Source organism: Leptodactylus fuscus, chromosome 2 (genome assembly GCF_031893055.1).
Source record: "Leptodactylus fuscus isolate aLepFus1 chromosome 2, aLepFus1.hap2, whole genome shotgun sequence".
In the NCBI taxonomy this organism is placed as follows: Eukaryota; Metazoa; Chordata; class Amphibia; order Anura; family Leptodactylidae; genus Leptodactylus; species Leptodactylus fuscus.
In genome coordinates this window covers 144,005,872-144,031,550 of record NC_134266.1, presented here as the reverse complement: position 1 = coordinate 144,031,550, position 25,679 = coordinate 144,005,872, and the positions used below count along the sequence as shown (strand labels likewise).

General features: G+C 40.5%; 1 protein-coding gene across 1 annotated transcript in view; it reads left to right on the top strand.

The window, feature by feature from the left end:
• SSC4D (scavenger receptor cysteine rich family member with 4 domains) overlaps positions 1-16,537 on the top strand; it is a 29,104-nt gene extending 12,567 nt beyond the window's left edge. The window contains exons 4-10 of the mRNA XM_075262773.1: positions 1,506-1,577; positions 3,134-3,448; positions 7,379-7,459; positions 7,544-7,618; positions 10,461-10,772; positions 10,949-11,026; positions 15,340-16,537. Of these exons, the coding sequence (XP_075118874.1) occupies positions 1,506-1,577; positions 3,134-3,448; positions 7,379-7,459; positions 7,544-7,618; positions 10,461-10,772; positions 10,949-11,026; positions 15,340-15,656 (1,250 nt within the window). The 3' untranslated portion in view covers positions 15,657-16,537. The remainder of the gene's footprint in view (positions 1-1,505; positions 1,578-3,133; positions 3,449-7,378; positions 7,460-7,543; positions 7,619-10,460; positions 10,773-10,948; positions 11,027-15,339) is intronic.
• Positions 16,538-25,679: the final 9,142 nt, after the last annotated feature.

The window sequence follows — 25,679 nt, the reverse complement described above, 5'->3', positions numbered from 1 at the left end:
TCACTTTCACATAACAAGTACAACAGGGAGAGATGGAAATTGGGTGAGACCTCACACTGATATTATGTTTACAAGGCATTAACCCCTCATTGAACAGTCTTCACACACTAAGACCCCCTCCAATCGTTTAAGGAAGTCTGCCATGTCTCTTACGTAGGATGGGAGAGGTACTACAAAATCCCTCAGAATTTTAGCAATATAAATGCCTAAATTTTGGCTCAAATTCCCTTTGCCAGAGACAATGGATCTTCCTTTAAGTGGGTTCAGACCTCTATGCACCTTGGGGAGACAGTAGAAAGTCGCCAGCACTGCACACCTCAGGGCCAGATAATCATACTCCTTCTCATCAATTAGGCTGGCTTCTTTTGCCCTTAATAACATTTCCCTCAATTCCAGAGAGAAGGTTGGTGTAGGGTCACTCTCCAAGATTTCACTGGATGACCGATGAAAAGGTTAATACACATACAATAAATCTCATTATCCATTATCACCGTGTTATCACCCTTGTCCGATGCCTTTATTACTATTTGGTCATCTTTCTCTAATGATCAAAGGGCCAGAGTGAATACCATAAAAACAAAATGCAAAAAAATTATGATAGAATTGTAGGTTTTTCAACATGGACCCACAAAAATGTTAATAAAAGCTGATCAAAACATTACCATGGTGTTTTTTTTTTTTTATTTTAAACATTTTGACCTTTTTTTTTCAAATACTCTTTTTACTGTCCCACAAGGAAACTTGAACTTGCGAACCCCAGTGCAATGTACTGTAATACATAGTATATGTGAGTATATGTGTACTGTCGCTATGTGTAAAGCGTATAGGCAGTTAGGAGGCCATTGTTCAGCTGTCACGGCCACCTCTCAGATTTTGTGATCTTATCATTCAGGGATCCAAGAGTGGCGATCTTGCGCCCGGAACCCCTGGATGCTATTTATCACGGCATCCGGGGGTTTAATTAATTAGTGTCAAAATATCTTCTGACTCTGGCAGAGAGGATTAACTATATGCTCAGCATGATGTAATAGTCGCCATAGAGCGAGAGGGGGTTAAAAGGGTTTTCTTGTCCAAGGGCTAATTTTGATATTGATAATCTATCCTTAGGATAGTATCAGATTAGTGAGGGTCTAACACTCAGTCCTAGTGCCAATTAGCTGTGGACTCTGTCCACTGTATATCAAGCATGTAGAGTACCTTCATTCAAACTGCAGTACTTCAGCATAGCCCCTATACAGTTGATAGGCCCTGAGACTAGGTCATTAGTATCAAAATTCCTGAAAATAACGTCATCAGCAGTGTATAATGTAGTAGACTACACCCATAATTCTTCATGAGCTAATGTTTATGCTAACTGTGAGATCTACTACCATATACCATTAAACCCATCTCTGGGTAGGACAAAGTCTAAAACAATATTCTCAACTATTCTTCCAGTAGCATTATTCATTAGTTTATTCAATGGCAAAACATATTTTATTACTATATATTGTTTTTTCTTTCAGAGATATTGCCAACAACTAGTAAAAAGGGTCAGCTCACAAAACCTTCTACTACACCTTCACAAAATGTTTTAAGTAAGTAAAAAACCTTTGTTATTTACCTCTGTGTATTCCTTATCAGTGTTTGTAATAGCAAATAGTTTGCAGAGTCTAAGGGCTAGTTCACACAGAGTAAAATGGTCTGGATTTTGACGCGGGAAGCCTTGTCAGAATCTGGACCAAGATGCGCCGGCCGCAACTATCGTGTCTTCCTACAGTCGCGGCTGTCCAGTCTGGATTAGGCCCAAATGAATGGGCCTAGTCCAGAAGGTGGTGTCGCGAGACGGACGTCAATGGCTGAATCAGCCGCGGAATCCGCCTGAAGAAAGGGCAGCTCGCTTCTTTTTCCGCAAGCGGGAAAAAAACGCTCACGGAAAAAGGAAATGACCGGCTCCCATTGATTTCAATGGGAGGCTTTTTTTTTTTTTTTTTTGAGCTGGATTCTGACTCGGATTCCGTGTCAAAATAAGGCCCATTTGACTCTGTGTGAACTAGCCCTTACACCTTGCAGTGAGCTTTTTACCTAATCTGTATGAGATCCATGAAAGACCATACAACAGTACTGTATAACTGTTTGTAACGGTAACTATAATAGTACTAGATTCTATTGGAACCAAGGACAGTGGAATTCTGTGAAATGAATTATGACAATCTGTGTGCATAGACTGCCATTATAAAGTAGACAATATTCTGATGTACTGTACCCCAGCCATTCCTTTAATCTCTAACAGGCTCATATGTGACATTCCAAGTATTGCAGTGCAGTTTGCAGTGTGCAAAAAGCCTAATATACAGTTAGGAGCTATTCATCTATTCATCTTGGTGACCATTGTAGCAATTTTTAGATGCAGATGTATTGATGACTTCCGAAAGCAGACACTTAGAAAAGACCTATCTTTTATTTATATAATGCAATAGCACCCCTTATTTAAAAAAAAAAAAAAAAAAAATGATCCATCTTATCTTAGTATAGATGTGTGTATATGCCAGGCATGTTTTCACTCACTTACAGTAAATTTTGTGCTCTTGCTAAAACATCTTATGGCCCTCCTAAGGCTCTTGGACCCAAATACGACCACAACCATTGCACTACCTCAAGTTACCTCCCTTCTGACAGCCTGGTCCTGTGTGTCGTAGCATGTAGTGCCATCAAACTCAATCAATTGAATTCCTCCATACAAAATTGTTCAATCCATAGGACAAAAAAACGGCCTCCATCAAACTGTTGACATAAAGTAAATCAACCAATTGTCTGAAATGTCTTTGTATAGTGCAACATTGACATTAAAATTCACTTAAAATAAGGGACCCAGATGTACAAAGTAGAAGGCAATGAACTCTTCATTACAACTCCTACTAACAGTGTTTGTCTATGAAGATGCATTACTGTGTGCTGTAATATATCTCCCTGTTTAGAATAGGTATAGCTAAAACACTTGAACTCAATAAATTAGGAGTGGAGTTCACATACTTATATGTATGTACCAATTTCAGTAATCAATAAATTGGGAAAACATGGCTCAAATGAAAGTTCTTACATTATGTGGATTCTATATTATAACCATAAGGATTTTACTTGGATGTCATTTCAGGAGATGGCAGTATAAGGTTGGTCAATGGAGCTGATTCCTGTCAAGGGAGAGTAGAGATTTTCTACAAGGGTAAATGGGGTACAGTATGTGATGATGACTGGGGAATGAAGGATGCAATTGTTGTATGCAGACAAATTAACTGTGGAGAAGCTCTGGACTACAAAAGCAATGCCTACTTTGGTTATGGGACTGGTCTAATACTTCTGGACAATGTGAACTGTGATGGGTCAGAGTCATACCTATCAACTTGCTACAGTCTTGGCTGGGGCATTCACAACTGTGGCCACCATGAAGATGCTGGAATCATCTGTGCTGGTAAGAAAAAAAAATTCATACCGAGGAGAAAGTTCTGTTATACAAAAGTTAGCTTTCACTCAAAAATTGTGATTCATATAGCTCAGAGATCACATGCATTTTTAATATTCAAGCAGTCCCATATTCAATTCCCTAGTTGCTAAGCCCTGCTCATCCGAAAAACAATCCTAAAAGAATTTGAGGTGACAAACATTTTAAATAAATATACACCATATACACCATGCAAAATAAGTTAATAAAAGACCCTTTTATTATTTTTTTTTTCTTCAAGTCTTCTCTCTGGATATTCATCTTTTACATCAACAAGCCCTATTAATTTTTTGGGACTGTGAATTAAAAAGACAACCACATTAACAAGGTGACCATGTTGTTGAGTGAATCAGATGGTAAAGATGCTATCAGGGATGTAAGTAAGAAAAAGTGGATTCCATAGCAAGCTTTTTACTTCACCACCACCCTTATATCACCCCCATTTCTGGCCCTCTAAATGGTATGACACCTCTTTTTCCTAACCCCCTCAAATGGTATATTGCCCACTTTACCAACCCACACACAGTATATTGCCCCATAATTTTCCTCCACACTGAACATTGCTTCTTTTTTGACCCCCCCCCCACACACACACAAAGTATATTGCTCCTTTATTGGCCCCACACAATATACAACCCCTTTTATTGAAATACAAACAATATAATGCCCTATTATTGGCCCTCATGTAATATATTATAATATATTACCTCCTTTATTGCCTCCCATACAGTATACTGCTACCTTAACTGGCCCCCACACAGTAAGTGCCTCCTTTACAGGACCCCATGCAATAGGTACCCCCCTTTACAGGACCACACACAATATATTGCCACCCCTTACCAAATTGTCACAATTTTACTGCAGTGCGTGGGTGGCATAGAAAGTGGAGTTATCATTATAGCAGATAAGTGGTAGACTTACAGATGCAGCAAACTTACCAAATAATGAGTGACATTTCATAAATGTGTCACAAACTAAGCCAATGCAGACTTAAAATATACTTATTCAAAGGGAGTCTACCATCCCTCCCAAGCATATATAATTGCCACCACCATGTCACAGAACACATTACAGTCATAAACAACATACCATTGTCATTTCTATCACTTTTGTAGATTTGAGAAAAACAGCTTTGAACTCTTATGTAAATGAAACAGTTGGTGCATTGGAGATAAGCCTTCAGTTCCCCGGAGCACTGTTCTTGCCACTTAGATCCATACCATCTTATACATGTGCTGCCTCATGCAGTGAGACTTGATCTTCCCACTGTTATGACATCACCCATACTACTTGAGAAGCAAGAGCAGTGCCCCCAATCTCAGTGCACCTGTGCTTTGTAACATGTAGTGGTAGCTTTCAAGATGCTTACAGATGTGAACATACCCAAGTGGATTTGTTCACTTTTTACATTCGCAGAGACTGCCAAGATAACTTCTTCCAAAAAACCAAAGTTTGAAAAACAGACACCCTTGGCCTCTGGTTTTTACATCACCTTTATCGAAACTGCAGTAAACAAACTCGCCTTCCTCTTGCCCTGCTCACTTCTGCTCCTGTTAGAAAATAATATAATAATACAGGGCGGCATTTTAAATATGTTAGAGCTATATGATGGTATTGTTAGTGTTAAATACATTGTTTATGCCCCCATACATTAAAAATTCCCAAAATGCCATATTGTTTCCTGTCCACAATCATGCCTCCTGTTCCTATGAGTGAACCCTGTCCACATATTACCTCCTGTCCCTCTATAGTAGTTCCTCTAGTCTTGCAAAGTGTCCCCTGTCCGGCACAGTGTTTCATGTCCCCAACAGTATCCCCTTGTACTTGGTCCCCTGTCCCAAGTGCTCAATAGAAAGGATTTTTTTTTTTTTTTTAAAAAGTTAAATATTTACCTCTTCACTGTAGGCCAATTGTTACAAGCAAATCAGACCATAAGCATAGCTGCCAACTTTTGAAGAACAGAAAGAGGGACAAAAAGTGCGCTATGCGCGCTGCGCCAAATTTAGCTCTGCCCACTTTTATGTTGTTTCCGCCCATTCTCATTCATTTTTCATGTGCCCCCACACAGTATCATCCTCCTACAGTCACCTGTACATTATATGTCCCCACATTATAATGTTCCCTTCCAAATGTCCCACAGTATTAAGTCCCTCTCCTGGTGCCCCATTTTAAACTGGTGGAAACTAGAGGGGACATGAAACTGGAGCAGCTGGAGGGGAACATTAATAGTGGGGGTAGTTGGAGGGGGCAATAAATTAATGGCAGCTGAAGTGGGAAATTAAACTGGGGCAACTAGAGGGGGTCATTAAACTTGAGCAGCTAGAAGCAGACATTAAACCATAGGTATAGCTGGACGGTGACATTAAACTGGGGCAGCTAGAGGCAGACAGGTACCCCTACAGCTACTCCCACAGTTTAATGCCCCCTCCAGTTGTCCCCAGTTTAATGTCCCCCAGTTTAAGTGCCTCCCTTCATCTACCCCAGTTTCATCTCCCCCCCACAATTCCCCCCCCAGTTTCATATCCCCTTCATCTGCCCCATTTTATGTCCCCCCCTCCATCTGCCCACAGTTTCATGTCCCCCCTTCATCTTCCCCCAGTGTCATCTGCCCCCAGTTTCATGTCCCCCGTACACCTGCCCCCATGTTCAGCCCCCCCCCCCTTAACTCTGCCTCCAATTTCATGTTGCTCTTCCATCTGTGGCCCTAGTTTCATGTCCCCCCTCCATCTCTGCCCCCAGTATAACGTTCCACTTCCATCTCTGCCCCTAGGTTACTGAGAAACACACACACAGACACACACACACACACACACAGAAACACACACAGACATACACTCTCCACCCTGCATCTCACAGTCCCCTCCCCTTTCAGTACCTTTAGATGGCACATCTCTCCATCTTCCGGCTGGAACACTAAAACACACCTCCCTAGTCACGTGACGTCTGACGTCACACAGATCCTTCAGATTACAGTAGTACAAGCTTTCCCCCGATCACCCACTGCTTTTATCACTGTTATTAGAGTGGGGGGTGATCGGAGAAAAGTTTAAACTAAGTAAAAGTATAAAGTTTATACTAAAGGGACATAGCAGGACATGCAGGGAGCCGGGCAGGACCACGGGACTGGAGTATAAAGGTGGGACTTTCCCGCTAAATGCGGAACGGTTGGGAGCTATGCATAAGCCAGGAGAGGCCTGTGGCCTGGGTAGACTCTGACCATACGCAGGAGAAGTCAAGATATCCTTACACAGTGTGCAGGTAATTCAACTTCAAAAAGAAGAAAGAGGAGACGGCAATGATGTGAAGTGTCTCCCCTCTTTCCTCCCTGTGCAGCTTCACATGGGGAAGAATCAAGTGATAGTAAACTCCAGTATTCTCCAAGCATTGCTGGCATCCATCCTGCAGCAATTCATCTTGTAAACCACATTCTAAGCTATGGCTTAGAGAACCACGGATCTAGATAATTACTGCCGCATATGGAATGTTTAGTTATGAAGCATAATTGTAAAATCATAAACTAAACTCCAAATTAATTGTGTATATGTGTGTGTGTGTATATATATATATATATATATATATATATATATATATATGATACTAAAAGATCTATATAAGGTTTTTTCTTCTATTAGGGTGCATTCACACTGAGTAAACGCTAGCTTATTTTGTAGAGTAAAATTACACTTGTAAATTTTGCTATCCCATTGACTTCAATGACATTTGACAGGCATATTTTTTACAGGCGTATTTTTTACAGGCATATTTTTACACTTGTAAAAAAATATCATTGAAGTCAATGGGATAGCAAAATTTACAAGTGTAATTTTACTCTACAAAATAAGCTAGCGTTTACTCAGTGTGAATGCACCCTTACTGTGTAAGAATTTTACTTTTGTTCAGGTCTGGGAATTTCAACTACCACCTCAAGTACCAGTCATATAGCTCATGACACTGCAGAGTCATTTACAGACACGGCCACAGGTAAATAAGACATTGTTACATGAACTTATTACCATGGTATATTGCACTTAATAAAGTTTATTGTGCATTTTCCACTGTTTATAGTGACATGGGGAGGAAGCCAACCTTCTCCTGAGACTGATTTGCTCACAACCTCATTTTTCCAGCCTGGGAAGAAAAGTAAGTTGTATGTTTTACCCTTTCTTTTATTTTACTCTGTCTTTCACATTTGCTGCTAAAAACATAAGTTTAAGCTATTTGACTACTACTGACATGCGTCAAATAACGTTGGCCACCGACTGGCCCTTCGTCAGGGGGCAACACTGTTGAAGGGTTGATGTGCAATGTGTACTAGGGGTGGTAGGGCCAGACCTGTTCATAGTACTAGACCCAGTCACCTCCATTGAGCCAGACAGCTGCCCCTCTCCTCTGTCACAGCTGCCCCAGGACCTCTACTAATCCAGACATGGTGAGCAGACAGCTTAATGAGGACCTTTCAGGTCCTCATACATATACAGTTTTATATATCACTAGAAAGCTGACAGCGCGCTGAATTCAGCACACTGTTGGCTTTCCCGTTATGTGCCCCGGTGGAGGAGATATTGCTGCTGTTAGTCTCGGCACAGATCTCTCCCCTCTGTCAGAAGGGTGTTCCTGACAGTCTAGCGTCATCACTGGGCGTTGACGGTGAGCTCTGATGAACGCCCACTCCCCCCCCCCCCCCAATTTTTAAGACACTGCAGAAACTGTAGTGCACAGTAGGACTTTGATGCACAATCCTGTGACTTGGAGAGAAGATTCCAGGCGAGGGTTTCCCTAAACAGACAGTGAGACAGGCCTATAATAACTTAATAAGTCCAGGGCTTATTATAGGCAGTGGGTTTTTTTAAATTGCAGCATGTCCGCTGCGGATATTTCTCTGCAATGTGTGGATTGGATAAGCCAGAATGTCATCCACTTTGCAATTACTGTAAGACACCTCAGTTTTTTCTGTGATGTTTTTTCCACTTCGAAATCACGGCATCTGCCATGAGCTTGTATGTGTTTTTCTCTCTTGTTATATACTACTGTACCATCTATGAAACTGTATCACTGAAATTTCCCCATTGTGGGACTATTAAAGGAATACCGTATTTTTCGGACTATAAGCCGCACTGGACTATAAGACGCACCTAGGTTTTAGAGGAGGAAAATAGGGGAAAAAAATTTTGAAGCAAAATTTTTAAAAAATATTTAATATATGGGAGTTGTAGTTTTGCAACAGCTGCAAGGCCACATTGTATTCTAGGGAAAGGAGGTGATTTAGAACTCTTATTTATTTCATTTTTTTATTATATATTTTTAAAGCTTTGTGGGGGGTTTTTAAACAATTTTATTAGTTCCTAGGGGGCTTGAACCTGCGGTCATTTGATTGCAAGTCCCATAGACGGCAATACAACAGTATTGCCGTCTATGGGACATTCTGTATATTACTATTACGGCTGGTCATAGACTAGCCGCAATGGTAATATAGCAATGACAGGCCTGGGAGCCTTCATTAGGCTCCCGGCTGTCACCCGAACAGGTCGGCTCCTGCGATATCGCCACGCAGGGGCCGGCCTGCAACTTCACAGGTATGGGGCCGGTGTGGTACGGCCCCGGGGGGGGGGGTAGTTTACACTTTGGCTGGGGGGGGAAGGGGCCGCCAATACAGACCTGGCATCCACTGTAATAGGCGGATGCCGGGGAGGGTTAGACGCCGGCACATGTGCCGGGGCCTGAGACATCGCTACACTCCTGCACTGCATGAAGCCAGCAGGAGCGATGCTGCTATTGCGGGGAGGGACTGAGGAGCGGAATAGCAGCATCGCTCCTACTGCTGCTGGCTTCATGCAGGGCAGGAGCGTAGCGATGTCTCAGGCCCCGGCACATGTGCCGGCGTCTAACACTCCTTGGCATCCGCCTCTCTATTACAGTGGATGCTGGGTCTGTATTGCGGCCACATTTGGACTATAAGACGCACCCTTCTTTTCCCCCCAAATTTTGGGGGAAAAAAGTGCGTCTTATAGTCCGAAAAATACGGTATCTTATCTTATCTTATTTACGTTACGCGGAGCCCTTGGCATTCGCTGTTTCTTTGACTGCTGAAAAATCTGTGACAAAGTTGTATGTATATGGCTGTGTTTATGACATAGACTCCTACTTGTCACCTCCTGCATGAACTAGAATGTAGAGTCACCCAGTTGATTTAGTTTTATTAACTTTACATTGTGCTCTTCCCTACAATATAAATTTACTATGAAAATCCATGTGTTGACTTGACCAAACCAATCAAATCTTTTAAGACTTGTAGTAGGCTTCAGACATGTCCATGCTGCAACTATCTACAATGTAATTAGATTATGGAAGCATAAATCATAGAACTGATGTTATTTCCAAATCCTTTCCTTTTTGATCCAGAAATTCCAATGTATAAATGAGCGTTTTAAGCTCTCATGAGAAACATACAGAAATTGTCTCATGAATTGCCAATAGAAGGATCACCAGATAATTTATCATGTAACTAAGGCTTTTTAATAGTCATCCTTAGCTTGAAGAAGCCTTTTTTTTTGTAATTACTATGGATCAATTAAACCAGACCTCAATTTCCCAAGACAACATAGCCAATTACCCATACGGGATCATGGTAATATAAAGGAGGCAGTATACAGCATACATCATATTAGCCCATTTACTGTCTTGTAAAGCCTTCATTCTATAGTATGTATACATCTTACTTTACTGTGAAGGGGAAAAAAATGGCAAAAATAACAGCATATGTTTATTATAAAAATGCATTTTTACTATGTGGTTAGGGTAACATTTTTGATAATTATACATTTAAGTTGTCATAATTTAAGCAATAAAATATTGACTCATAATAATCTGTAATAAGTAGGAAATTATTTTCTTGCTCTTTATTTTAGATAAAAACTGGAAGCTGTATACGAAAAATGTTGAGATAATTTTGTTGCACTAAATACTTTTCCTTTTTGTCCCCCAGGTGGCAGCATTAGACTAGTGAATGGAAACAGCAGTTGCCAAGGCAGAGTGGAAGTTCTATATCAGAATACTTGGGGAACTGTATGTGATGATGACTGGGATTACAACAACGCACAAGTGGTTTGCAACCTGATGGGTTGTGGTCCTGCCATTGTGGCTACAACGCTTAGTTATTTTGGCTACGGCAGTGGTCCCATCCTCCTTGATAATGTAGATTGTGTTGGTACAGAGAAAAACCTAATCGAATGCTTCCACCTAGGCTGGGGGCAGCATAATTGTGGACATCATGAAGATGCAGGTGTCATTTGTCAAGGTGAATATGTTGTATATCTTTTACATAGTTTGTACATAGCTCTTTATACTCAGGGTCCTCTCCATCTGTCAGTTCTGAATCCATGTTTTTGTGGACCCGCTTTAATGGACCTGTAATCTGTCTTGCTGCTAATGGAAATGATGTTCTTAAGAATAACCATATATTATAATTATTAGGTGTGAGAGACTCAGAATTGTTTTCCAAAGAAAGCACCTTTGATGTGACAACTAGATCAGCAACACCTCCAAAAGATGGTATGTATCCAACAAAGATAAATACATAGATATCATCCCAATGCAGAGTCTGTATGTCGGGAATGTTTTTTTCTACCACATTTAGGCTATTGCTTCCTATGATGATTACATGACAGATTGAAATCTGAATAGGACAACACAAAGCTGGACAGTCCTGAAATTGATTTGCTTGCAATTTGCTGGCAAGTTACTGATTTTAACCAATGACCTGAACACTAGTTTACTATTTAGGTATTGCATAGCAGAACTAACCTGGAACCATCAATATGTGGTTTATTAAGACACAAAGCCCAAAGGCTGGCCATTTGAGATGGCCATCATGCAGCTGTCTGATTGATGATGTGAATCATTGTATGAATGGTCCCATCTTCAATATGAGTCTGATGGTTGTCGAAATGTAGCTGATCATGCCAAACATGCATGCATGCTAAACCTGCATGGGTTTTTATCTGGCCTATAGCTGGAAACACCCATCATCCCCCCCCAACTGATCTGTTTTTAAAAGACTGCCATTGGTTGGCTGTGAACAAACGTTCATGGCATTTATGTAGACGATTGTGGGCTGAAATTAGACATTACAACTGACAAAAAATAATGTATTGTACATGGCCAACTTAAATCTTTCACTATAGTCTCTAGTGATCGTCTAAGACCTCTAGAAGAAGTTGTAGCCATAATTGGTTATGCTGAAAGGGATTCTATCATTAGAATCCCTTTTTTAACTAAATACACTTAGGAATAGCCTTCAGAACGGCTATTCTTCTCTTACCTTTATTTTGATCCATGCCGTCATTCCAGAGAAATATCTTCTTCTTTATGTAAATGAGTTTTCTTGCAGCACTGAGGGTGTTCCTCTGCACTCAAACAGCACTGTGGGCCTTCCCTGTACTGTTCGAAAACACTCTAGGGACGCCACCATCTTTTTCTCCACCTCTTCTTTCTCATCACCATCACATCTTCATCCAAAGCACCATTTTCCTGTGGCCGAATGGGAGAGTTAACATAGTAATTTGAAAAACATCTGCGCATGCATAAATGGTCAGCAGGGGCAGCTGCACATGCGTGAATGGTGTTACACTATCTGGGCAGTTAGGAAACACTTCCAGATAGAGTATATCATTGTGGATGGTCTATTTCACATGCGCACTCTATGGAGCTAATGTAGATGCGCTACACAATTGACGTAACAGTGGAAAAAATAGCTCTTTTAAAAAGTATCAGTTACAACATGTTTAAGCTGCACAAATCATGCAGAAATATTCTAGGGACGGTCATAGTGAGAAAGAAGACAAGAATAAAGTGCATTAATAATGAGAGGACTCTAAGAGTAATGATTGGGGAAGGGAAAACCAATTTTTTTATATTGTTTAAAATAAAAAAGAAAAGGAAAATGCTAAAAAAAAAAATAATGAATAATAATAATAAATATCAATATAAATGATTAGCAAATAACATATAATTAGCAAAAAATACTAAAAAATGACTACTAATACAAAGATAATGCTATAAGTCTCCATATAAAATAAATAAAACATGGCTATATTAGATTTATAATAAAACACAATATGTTCACATTTGAATCCAAAATGTTTATTCAGAAATGCGTCACCACCATGGGCACACGTTTCATGCCTAGCTATACAAATTTGTTTATGGGAAAGTTTGAAGAATCTTTCATCCAAAATCACTGTGGAAATCGAATATCATTTATTATAAGAGACATATAGATGATCATATTTGGAGGGGAACACACAAATCTTTTAGGATTTTTTCCCAATACCTCAATCAGAACAAGTGGGGCATTTTTATCAGAACAAGAACATTTTTAAGCAGGTAGACTGCAGTAGATTTCTGCAGTCATCATTTTCATAAGTGGAAGAAAAATGTCCCATTTGGACAATTCAAAACAATTCGCCAGAACGTTGATTTTGCTGCCCAAAGCAAAATCTTGACCAGGAATTTTGCTGAGAAAAAATATTCCAAGTGAATCATTCAAGCTGTTTACACCAAAGCAGGCACACTTACACAGTCAGATTGCATAGTAACTAAAGACAGAAATAAAATAACTATGAACTCCTTTAGACATAATTTTGTCACAACCTATAATACATGTCATAATCAGACATGCCACCTATTGGGCAAGTTTTGGGCAATCCTCTTAAATGATCCATTACTAGTTTACCATCTAGACCTAGATCAGCATTTAGGTAAGTCAAAACGCTAAAAAATTATTTGGCCCAAAGTAAGCTAAGGGAGGCCAATACATCTCTCACCCTCCTTCCTACACAACCCCTTCCGCAAAGTTCTTTTCCCTGCAATCATCCAAGATGTAAATGTTGTTTATCAATTTGTCATCAGATAACCACAATATCTAGCTACACTACAGGTGATACTTTTCAAATTAAGCAATGATTGAATTGCTCCTCAGTATATGCATACCTCTCAACTTTTGAACAACAGAAAGAGGGACAAAATGTGCTGCGCGCATAGTGCGCCACAGCTAGTTTAGCCTCACCCACTTTTATGTAGACTCTGACCATTCTCATTCATTTTTCATGTCCCCCGACACAGTATAATCCTCCTACAGTCACCCGCACATTATATGTCTCCACATTATAATGTCCCCCTTCCAAGTGCCCCACAGTATTAAGTTCCTCTCCTGGTGCCCCAGTTTAAACATGAAACTGGATCAGCTGGAGGGGGATATTAGCAATGGGGATAGTTGGAAGGGGCAATAAATAAATGGCAGATGAAGTGGGACATTAAACGGTGGGCAACTAGAAGCAGACATTAAACTGTAGGGGTAGCTGGAGGGTGACATTAAACTGGGGGCAACTAGAGGCAGACAGCTCCTCCCACGGTTTAATGCCCTCTCCAGTTGTCCCCCAGTTTAAGTGCCCCCTTTATCTGCTCCATTTCATGTCCCCTCCTCCATCTCTGCCCCTGGTTTCATCATCTCCCCCCTCCATTTCTCCCTCAGTTTCATATCCCCTTTCATCTTCCCCCAGTTTCATGTCCCCCCTCCCTCTCTGCACCCAGTATAATGACAAAGACACACAGACAGACAGACAGACAGACAGACAGACACACACACACACACACACACACACACACACACACACACACACACACACACACACACACACACACTCTCTCTCTCTCCATCCTGCATCTCAGATCCCCCCCTTCCCTCTCCCTTCTCAGTACCTTACACGGATCTCTTCTCTCTTCACTGCATCGGACACTGACACGCCCACTTAGTCACGTGACCGTGTGATGTCACACAAGGTCCTTGAACCATAGTAAAGCGTTCCTCCGATCACCGCAGCCTCTTATCTGTTATAAGAGCAGGTGGTGATCAGAGGAATGATTGATCAGTAAATCATTAAAGGGACATAATGGGACATGTAGGGAGATGCGTGGGACATTGCGACAGGGGCAGGAAAGTGTGAGTGTCGGGAAATTGGGACAGTTGGGTGGTATAGTATATATGATATATGTTTTACAGTGTCCATGTGACCCCCAGTATGTGAGGAGGACCACCAGACCCTTTAGAGAACCTTTAAGCAAACACAGGTCTAATGTAAACAATGGATTTGTAAAACATAGCATTTCACGACATGCTTTGATACATCATAAGGGCTAGTTCACACGTGAGTATAAGGGGAGGTTTTTGACAGCGGATTTCGCGTCCAAAACCTCCCCTTATAATGGTGGTCTATGGAGACCGCCGGGCTTCTTTTCTCCGCTAGCGGCAGGCTGCTGCTAGCGGAGAAAAGAAGCGACATGCTCTTTCTTCAGGCGGAAGCACCCTCCATGTTGGCTCATTCATTTGAGCCGACAGCGGAGGTGAAAGCCGCGACCGTGGTGGTCGCGGCGGGCGGGTTTTGACAAGAGAGAGACGCGTCTCGCCGCGTCTCTCTCTGTGTCAAAACCCGTGCGGGCAGTTCACGTGTGAACTAGCCCTAAGTCTGAGTTCAAGGTCTTTATAGCCACCCCTATAGTTCAGATCTCTGACAAAGTCAATAATAGGTTTGAGCATCTGCAACAACGAGAAATGTATTGGATGTATAAGTTGAACATACTTTTCCCTGGAGAGTTGAGCAAAACCCTTGAGAAAGTTTTTGATTATTTTTTCTTATTATCTCTTCATTTATTTTTTTTCATCTACTGGTTCAGAGTCTTGTTCCCATATATTTTTTGCATACCTGTTGGATAAACAGAATCACACTATGTGCCGCTCGCCGTTTAGTTTTTTCTGTTTATAGTATTATTAACAATTAGATAATGACATGTTTTCCTCTGTTTGCCAGGGTCTGTCCGTCTAGTGAATGGAAGTCATCGATGTGAAGGCCGTTTGGAAATATTTTTTCTATTGCAGTGGGGGACTGTGTGTGATGATGCATGGGACCTAAAGGCTGCAAAAGTGGTTTGTCGTTCTTTAGGCTGTGGAGCAGCTTTGAAAGCTTGGGGAGAAGCATGGTATGGACAGGGGACTGGCATTATATTCCTCGACAATGTTAAGTGTCATGGCAATGAAAGTTCTCTATTGCAGTGCTCCTATATTCACTGGAATGTCCACAACTGTGACCACTCTGAAGATGCTGGGGTTAAGTGCGGCCTCTTGTGAACAGCATATTCAGCCAATGTGAACATATGTAAATTTATACATGTTGTAAATAATTCTGTATTGTCACTTGACTGTAATTTTGCACTTTATTAACCCACTCAAACCAAGACAATGTTAATTGGAGAAAAGCATAATATATATTAAAAAAAATTGTGCTTTTCTTTTAAAGGGGTTGCTCGGCCTAGAATTGATTTTTCATACTGAAGACCAATCCAGCAGCCTCCGGGTGCTAAAAGAACAGCTGATCTGTGTGGGGTCTGGGTGGTGGACTCCCACAGATCACATACGATGACCTATCCTATGTGGTCAGGCAACCCCTTTAAGAAATATGGATTTATAATATACACAGATTTTAGTTGTAAGTTGACCTTTAAATTAGGGGAAAAATCCAATCTAATTTTCTCCAGTTATCAGAGTACTGAGATGAGCCATGGAATGCTTCTACTCCCAAAAATATTGTAAAACTTTTATTCATTTTTGTTACAGTTTTTGTAGGGCAATCTTATATTGCTAGCTCTCATATAGGAAATTTAACTTATTAGACCCAGTTTTAGACTTCTATATTATAGAAATACCAGAAAGCTTGAAAAAGCAACCAATCCAAAAAACAGTGGTTAATCGATGATATTATATTTGCAGGCTTAGTATTTTCTTATTCATGTCAATGTTACCCACTTGCACAGTTCATAAAGCTGTGAAGCGTTTTGGTCAATATTAAGTGCAGTTCTTCATACATGTTCTTCATAGTATTTCAATAAATATATTATATGGTTTGGATGCTGAACCTATGCTCCTTACTCAGTCCTTATTCATGTAAACAGTTAAATACTGTGATGTTAGGTTCCATAGCAAAAGTTAAACCAAATACTTATGAAATGTTATATGGTCACAATAAATAAAGAATTTCTTAAAATTTGGTTTCCTTACGTGGTTATTCTATGAGTTTTATCATGTAAATAACATATAAAGTGCATTTTGCAAAAAATTACAATAATTTTTCTTGATTTAAGTAATAGTCTTCATTGTGAGAATTCATTTTGAAAGACTTCAACTGTGGATTCTATATTATATAGTAAAAAATATTATTTTACAATGATTTCTCTCAGCAAGATATTCTGGAAATGTAATTCATATTGTGTTTGTACTGCTGTGTACTGGTCACTTACACGGGGGCAACAAGAATTGACAGCAAGGGTTTACTTGGCATGTAGTAAAACTCAAAATGATGCAGGCCTTCCCCACTGATGTTTGTCCTTGTCATTAACCCCTCTATCACATGAAATTAAGTACCAAAACTTGTTGTCTTCTCCCTATTTTCATTTCTTACATGGCTATAGAAATTAAAATATTTAGGTGCTGGAAAATAAAAGCGGGCTTGATACTAAGAATGCCAATCACAGATAAAGTAAAAGTGTCTAGATGTTACAGAACTATACTGACACCTTCATCTGGTCAGTATGACATTGCTATGTATTGCTATGTACACTACAATGTCATCAACACTACTCTATATACTTTGCAGGCAGGGGTGTAACTACGGGGGTAGCAGTGGTAGCAGCTGGGGGGCCCAGCGACAGCCGCTACCACTGAGCAAAATAGCCTGTTACTGACTGGAGTTACTCCAGTTGGTAACAGACCCTATTTACTTATCAATCCCAGCCCCTGCCAGGATCGGTAGGTGATGCCGCAGGCCCCGTAAACACTATTATTATACTCGGGGGTCTTTTCAGACTCCCAAGTATAATGATCGGAGGCCCAGGAGAGGTAAGGGAACTAACAAGAAAAATGTTACTTACTTCTCCGGATTCCAGACAGGCTTCAGGCCTACTTGTGTGACAACCCTGACGTCACATGACCTGGGCCTGTGTCTCGGGTCATGTGACATCCCAGATATCATTGAAGATGGCCAACACCACCAAGGAGTGCAGCGGAGCCATAGGTAAGTAACATTGCTTTTCTCATGTTGGTATCCCCCCTCAATCTCCAATTATTATACTTTGGGGTCTGAAAAGAGTATAATAATTGTTCATGGGTGTCCAAAGTGGGGCATAATACTGTGTGCAGGGGCTACTATGGGGTATAATAGTATGTGCAGGGGCCACTATGGAGCATAATAGTGTGTGCAGAGGCCACTATGGGACATAATACTGTGTGCAGGGGCCACTATGGGTTATAATACCGTGTGCAGGAGCCACTATGGGGCATAATACTGTGTGCAGGGGCCACTAAGGGGACATAATAGAGAGTGCAGGAATGCAGGGGGGAGGTCGGTCGGGGTCTTCAGCATCGGTCAGGGGGGAGGGGGGCCCCAAGTCAAAAGTTTGCCACAGGGCTCCGCCATTCCTAGTTATGCCACTGTTTGCAGGGGTAATTTTCACACCTTCAAGTAACTTAAAGGGGCCTTCAAACTCTCTCATGATTCTGGCCCAAAACATCTGACTTCTCCACCTCCTTGCTTATGTTGCATCCATGTTGGAAAATGTAGGCGATCCACTACTCTACACTAGTCTTCATGTATGTGCTGTAACGCTGCATATAAGAACATGTCAGAAACGCATCCCGGTTTTGGTGGAGATATTGGTACCATTAGTTTCAACACTGATGTCTCTCCACTATCCGGGTGGGCCTTACAGCCTAACGTCATTGCTGGGCGCTAAGGAATGCCCCCCTTCCTCTCGACAGTGCAAGTCTATGCAAGAATACTGTCAGGAGGGCGTTTCTTACCACCCAGCGATGATGCTAGGCTGACCTTTCTGACAGTGGAGAGATATTGGTGCTGAAACTAACAGTACTGATATCTACAACATCTTGGTGAATACTGGAAAAGCCAACAGTGTGCTGAATTCAGCACACTGTGATGATGGCTATTGGTATCAGTGACATGTACAATACTGTAATAGTGTAAATGGGACATTTGCAGAAACTCGTATAGAAAATATGCCTTGTATGAATATTCCCTTGTATGTAATGTATGTAATGTATCATTAGTGAAGTGATGTGCAATAGACAAAGGGTTAAGCTATCAGAGCTCCCACATACTCAATACTCAAGACTGTAAAAAGGCAAACATCTCACAGTTCAGCTCTACATAAATCTGTCATTCAAATTCACATGTATTTTATGAAAAGCTTATCTAACAAATCCCACATGATTAATATGTTTCTATTAGCAACATTTACAATAGCGGAATAACTGAAAAGATATTGATGAAACTGAATGTTAGTTTGAATACCTTGATCTATAAAGTACCATGTAATGTGAGGCTGAATAGATGTACACATGAATGGCTGTGGGAGGTTAAATTACACATGTGGAGAACAATTGTACCTTTTACATCTAATATGAACACTTTAGGGACAAAATGTAAAATGTTACATGAATACTTTTGTATTATTTCCCTTCAATATCTTAAGTGGGTAAAATTACCCACAGTATAAGAGATCATCAACATGCTAATAACAATTATCCCATACGAGATGAAGCACATAACCAAATCTATTCATATTTTAGAAATATGGATTTGTAGATCAGTATTGGCATTCTGTACCTTTTCAATGGAAGGAACTGGGCTAAATGAGGATTAGCAAAAATATAACTTTACTTGTAAATGTTATACAAGATATTGTTTTATAGTCGCTGTTTTAATGGAGTTACATAGAAATATCACCTTAAAGGAGTATTCCCATGAACATAATCATTTTTAAAGTTGTAGATAATTAAAAGTTAAACATTTTTGTAAATATAAGGCTGAATTCACACAGGGTTTTTTGGACCGGATTTTGACACAGAATCAGCCTCAGAATCCGGTCCAAAAAAACACTTCCCATTGACTTCATTGGGAGCTGTTCACTTCCTTTTTCTACGAGCAGTTTCTTCCCACTTGTGGAAAAAATAAGTGGCCTGCCCTTTCTTGCCAGAGATTCTGTGGCTGAATCAGCTGTGGGCATAACACTCCCTCCCAACTAGACCCATTCATTTGGGCCTAATCCGGAGTGGAATGCTGTGACTATCGGAATGCCGCAACATTCGTGGCTAGCTGCGGGAGGCGAATTTTGGACCAGATTCTGAGGCGGATTCCAGTCCAAAAAATCCAAAAAGTAGAAAAAGTAGAAAAAGCTGGGCACTCACCATTAAAAGAGTATAAAAATTTGAATCTTTATTTCAGAAATCCATGTTAAAATACAATACGGGAAGAGGCACAACTGAGAGAGGAGAGCTCTACATGTAGAGCTTGAAAAAGTGCTATCAGCACAAAACGGATGTCGCTCTACTCTCTCCGGCGTGCCTCCTCCCGTATTGTATTTTAAAATGGATTTCTGAAATAAAGATTCAAATTTTTATACTCTTCTAATGGTGAGTGCCCAACTTTTTCTACTTTTTGGATTGTACAGTCCTATGAAAAAGTTTGGGCACCCCTATTAATCTTAATCATTTTTAGTTCTAAATATTTTGGTGTTTGCAACAGCCATTTCAGTTTGATATATCTAATAACTGATGGACACAGTAATATTTCAGGATTGAAATGAGGTTTATTGTACTAACAGAAAATGTGCAATATGCATTAAACCAAAATTTGACCGGACAAACAGAAAAGTGACATTAATATTTAGTAGATCCTCTTTTTGCAAAGATAACAGCCTCTAGTCACTTCCTGTAGCTTTTAATCAGTTCCTGGATCCTGGATGAAGGTATTTTGGACCATTCCTCTTTACAAAACAATTCAAGTTCAGTTAAGTTTGATGGTCGCCGAGCATGGACAGCCCGCTCTCAAATGATCTGAAAACAAAGATTGTTCAACATAGTTATTCAGGGGAAGGATACAAAAAGTTGTCTCAGAGATTTAACCTGTCAGTTTCCACTGTGAGGAACATAGTAAGGAAATGGAAGACCACAGGGACAGTTCTTGTTAAGCCCAGAAATGGCAGGCCAACAAAAATATCAGAAAGGCATAGAGGAAGAATGGTGAGAACAGTCAAGGACAATCCACAGACCACCTCCAAAGAGCTGCAGCAACATCTTGCTGCAAATGGTGTCACTGTGCATCGGTCAACAATACAATGCACTTTGCACAAGGAGAAGCTGTATGGGAGAGTGATGAGAAAGAAGCCGTTTCTGCAAGCACGTCACAAACAGAGTCGTATGCCTGAGGTATGCAAAAGCACATTTGGACAAGCCAGCTTAATTTTGGAAGAAGATCCTGTGGACTGATGAAACAAAGATTAGGTGTTTGGTCATACAAAAAGGCGTTATGCATGGCGTCCAAAAAAAGCAGCATTCCAAGAAAAACACTTGCTACCCACTGTAAAATTTGGTGGAGGTTCCATCATGCTTTGGGGCTGTGTGGCCAATGCCGGCACCGGGAATCTTGTTAAAGTTGAGGGTCGCATGGATTCTACTCAGTATCAGCAGATTCTTGCGAATAATGCAAACACCAAAATACAGTCCTATGAAAAAGTTTGGGCACCCCTATTAATCTTAATCATTTTTAGTTCTAAATATTTTGGTGTTTGCAACAGCCATTTCAGTTTGATATATCTAATAGCAGATGGACACAGTAATATTTCAGGATTGAAATGAGGTTTATTGTACTAACAGAAAATGTGCAATATGCATTAAACTGAAATTTGACTGGTGCAAAAGTATGGGCACCTCAACAGAAAAGTGACATTAATATTTAGTAGATCCTCCTTTTGCAAAGATAACAGCCTCTAGTCGCTTCCTGTAGCTTTTAATCAGTTCCTGGATCCTGGATGAAGGTATTTTGGTCCATTCCTCTTTACAAAACAATTCAAGTTCAGTTAAGTTTGATGGTCGCCGAATCAGTAAGGACACCAGAAACTTTCTAAGGTCAGAAAATCTGCAATAATTTCCTTATTGTCACTGGGTTATCTTCTCATACATGTAGTGTCGCTGCCTGATAACCCAGGTACAAAAAGAAAACCATAGCTGGGTTCCTGACAAATCCCAGACCATAGAGAGTTTCTGCATTTATCGTTGTATGCATTGGCAACCGATCAAAACAATAGACTGTCACCGCTAAGATAGTTAGAGAAAATCTTTAAAACTCAGAATTTTTAACTATTTATATTTGCAAAAATGTATAACTTTTAATTATCTGCAAATATAGATATGATTATGTTCATGGGAATAGCCATTTAAGGACACCATTGTACAACATACTAACAAAAAAGAAATGTAAAAAAAAAAAAAAAGCCCAAGAAGACCAGATGTTGCAGCAGTGCTCTGGAGAGGTGAGGAAAGCCAAGTGTGAGTAGTTTTTTATTCTTTTGCACTTCCCTGATATTTCAGAGCAGCATAATAATTCATTGGTGGAAAACACCAAAAATCTTGAGCTCAGCTGAATCTGAAATCTAGTTTGTTGTGAGCTGATTCAATCAGCCTTAGTAACAACACAGACAATACAGTTAATATTTTATTCAAACAATTCCCCCAAAAAATTAAAGGGGTTGTCCCATCTCAAGGATCCTATCTATACTGGTAGCTTGTGTAAATTGAAGGTTTTTCCTAAATATATTGCTTCAGAAATTCTGTTCTGTTCTCTTGCTATGTGACCTTATTCCTCTCATTGTTTACATAACTTTGCTATAACCACGGATCTGGGAGATAGGACAAGTGACATCACTTAGTTCCGGTAGGGCAATCCATTTAGCTAATTGCAGTTTGCTGATAAAGCAGAGTCTGTTATCACCCTTTGTAGACATAGAGATAACATGTAGTCCATTCTGTACAAGAGTCTGCAAATTATCTCATCTGTATGAGTGTTGTGAGACTTCTTCAGCCTGTTTAGCAAGAGGGAGGGGGAGAGAGGAGAAATACAGGAAGTGAGAAGCAGACACTGGGTACAGCCTGGAGAAAGACTGAGATGGGACAACCCCTTTAATGAAATTTTTTTCCTCCCTTCTGAAAAAATTGATATAAGATAATCCATAAGTTCCATGTATCCCAAAATGATACCACTGAAAACTACATCTTGCTGCACATAAAAACAAGCTCCACACTGATCACAAAATAAAAGTTATGGCTTCTGGCCATTTAATTAAGTAATAAGACATATTTATAACCACTGCTTCGAATTGAATTCAAGCTACTACGTTAACATACAAAGCCATCCAAAACCTGTCCCCCCCATATATCTCTGAACTAATCTCCCGCTACCTGCCCACACCTAACTTCAGATCCTCCAATGACCTTCTATTCCTCTCTGCTGTCATCTGCTCCTCACACAACTCCAAGATTTCTCCCGTGCATCCCCCATACTCTGGAACTCCTTACCAAGACACATAAGACTGACCCCCACAATCACAGGCTTCAAGAAGGCCCTGAAGACTCACCTATTCAGGAAGGCCTACAGCCTCCAATAACACTATCACCTCACTGCCATCTGTACAGTCTCCCCCCTCTCCTTCTGTCTATACCCCCCTTCCCTCATAGATTGTAAGCCCTCGCGGGCAGGGCCATCTACCCCACTGTGCCAGTCGGTCACTGTTAGTATTATATCTACCTGTATATTTTGTGTATTGTGTGTAACCCCCAAATGTAAAGCACCATGGAATTAACCCCTTCCCGCCGATGGCATTTTTTGATTTTCGTTTTTGACTCCCCTCCTTCTAAACCCCATAACTTTTTTATTTCTCCACTCCCAGAGCCATATGAGGTCTTAATTTTTGCGAAGACAAATTTTTCTTCATGATGCCACCATTAATTATTCTATATAAGGTACTGGGAAGCAGGAAAAAAAATCAGAATGGGGTGGATTTGAAGAAAAAATGCATTTCTGCGACTTTCTTACGGGCTTTGGTTTTACGGCGTTCACTGTGCAGCCAAAATGACATGTCCCCTATATTCTGTGTTTCGGTACGGTTCCAGGGATACCAAATTTATATGGTTTTATTTACATTTTGACCCCTTAAAAAAAATGCAAAACTGTGTTAAAAAATTTTGTTTCTAAAAGTCGCCATATTCCGACGGCCGTAACTTTTTTATACGTAAGTGTCGGGGATGCATAGGGCGTCTTTTTTTGCGGGGCCGGGTGTACTTTTTAATTCTACCATTTTCGGGAAATGTTATTGCTTTGATCACTTTTTATTCAAATTTTTATCAGAATCAAAACCGTGAAAAAACGGCGGTTTGGCACTTTTGACCATTTTTCCCGCTACGGCATTTACCGAACAGGAAAAATATTTTTATAGATTTGTAGAGCGGGCGATTTCAGACGCGGGGATACCTAACATGTATATGTTTCACAGTTTTTAACTACTTTTATATGTGTTCTAGGGAAAGGGGGGTGATTTGAACTTTTAAAACTTTTTATATTTTTTTATATTTTTTTTAACTTTTTTTTTAAATTTTTTTTTGCATTTATTAGACCCCCTAGGGGTGTTGAACCCCAGGGGGTCTGATCACTAATGCAATGCATTACAATGCTAATGCATTGCAATGCATTGCAAAAAATCATCCTCTCTTTTGCAGGCTGCATACACCAGCCTGCAAAAGGGAGAATTTGCAGACAAGCCTGGGAGCCTTGTACAGGCTCCCGGCTGTCATAGCAACATGACGTCGGCCCTGGAACATGCTCCAGGAGCCGGCGATCCTGGGCAAAATGGCGGCGCCCGTGCGCCGCCGGGAAAATGGCACCTCCGGCGCCTTTGACCGCGGCGCCGGAGGGGTTAATGCCTCCGATCGGTCCGGGGACCGATCAGAGGCATTAGAGCCGGTTGTCTACTGCTTAAAGCAGTAGACGCCCGGCGGCTATGGCGGCCGCCCGGCTCCCGGGCGGTCGCCATAGTTACAGACCCGACATGCGCCGTACTATTACGGCGCATGTCGGGAAGGGGTTAAAGAAACAATAATAATAATAATAATAATAATAATAATAATTCAGATGCCTCTAAAATGTGGGGCTCAGGATTTTCGCAGAACTATCAAATTTTTGCCAGTTTTGCAAAATCTGAAACAGCAGAAAACGTGTAATGGGACACCATGGGTGGTCTCTTTACATTGGGGTCTCCTAGTCAACATGCCCGTAGCAGCTATTTGGTCTCTCTCTAAGTTTCTGCTTCATCTTTTAAGGCAGAACCACTGTATTTATTTTTTCACTTAATTTATTATTATATTTTATCACTGTGTTTTACTACAAAAAAACAAAAAATTGAGAAATGCCGAGACTGAAAAGATTGTGGACAACACTACTACTGTATTTCCATTCAAAAAGATAGAACATCACCAAAGTAAGCTGTTTTATGTTACTTCTATTACCCTGCTAACAGCCTTTAGAAATCAATAACAATCAGAAAAAATACAATTATGTCCCTTAGTGGACATAGGCTTCCGAATTCTTAACCATTAATGCCTATAATAACATTTCTACACTTTTAAAATTGTACACATGTACAGTATTAAAAATGTATAGAAAACTGTTCCAGGGGCAACATGAGGGCTCAGTGGTTAGCACTGCAACGCTGGAGTCCTGGGTTTAAATCCAGCCAAGGACAACATCTGCAAGGAGTTTGTATGTTCTCCCCGTGTTTGTGTGGATTTCCTCCCATACTCCATAGACATACTAATAAGGAAAATGTAGATTGTTAGCCCTATTTGGGGGCTCACAATCTACATTTAAAAAAAATAAAACAAAAAAACCTGTTCTATATGTTCATAAAAAACTCACCATTAGGGCTTATTCAAACAACCGAGTTAAATGTCTGTGGAACAGTCCAACAGACTAGACTTTCACTATACATGGATCCAAGGAAGTAAATGCAGACTTTTTGTGGAAAAAACAGAAGCATGTGCTATTCTGATGTGTTTTCTAGGTCAGAATAACACGTCAATGTGCAGTCTAAATTTTTGTTGGACTGCACATTGAGCATTATTTTTTGGGGTTCCCAGGCCAAACTTTCCACTAGGCACCATTAAGGGAAGCTTGTGATGCGATGGGTCCCTTAGAAAATGGAGCTTGGCCCAAGTTCACTAAGTCGCTTAATTTGTATGTTGTGAAACAGTGCA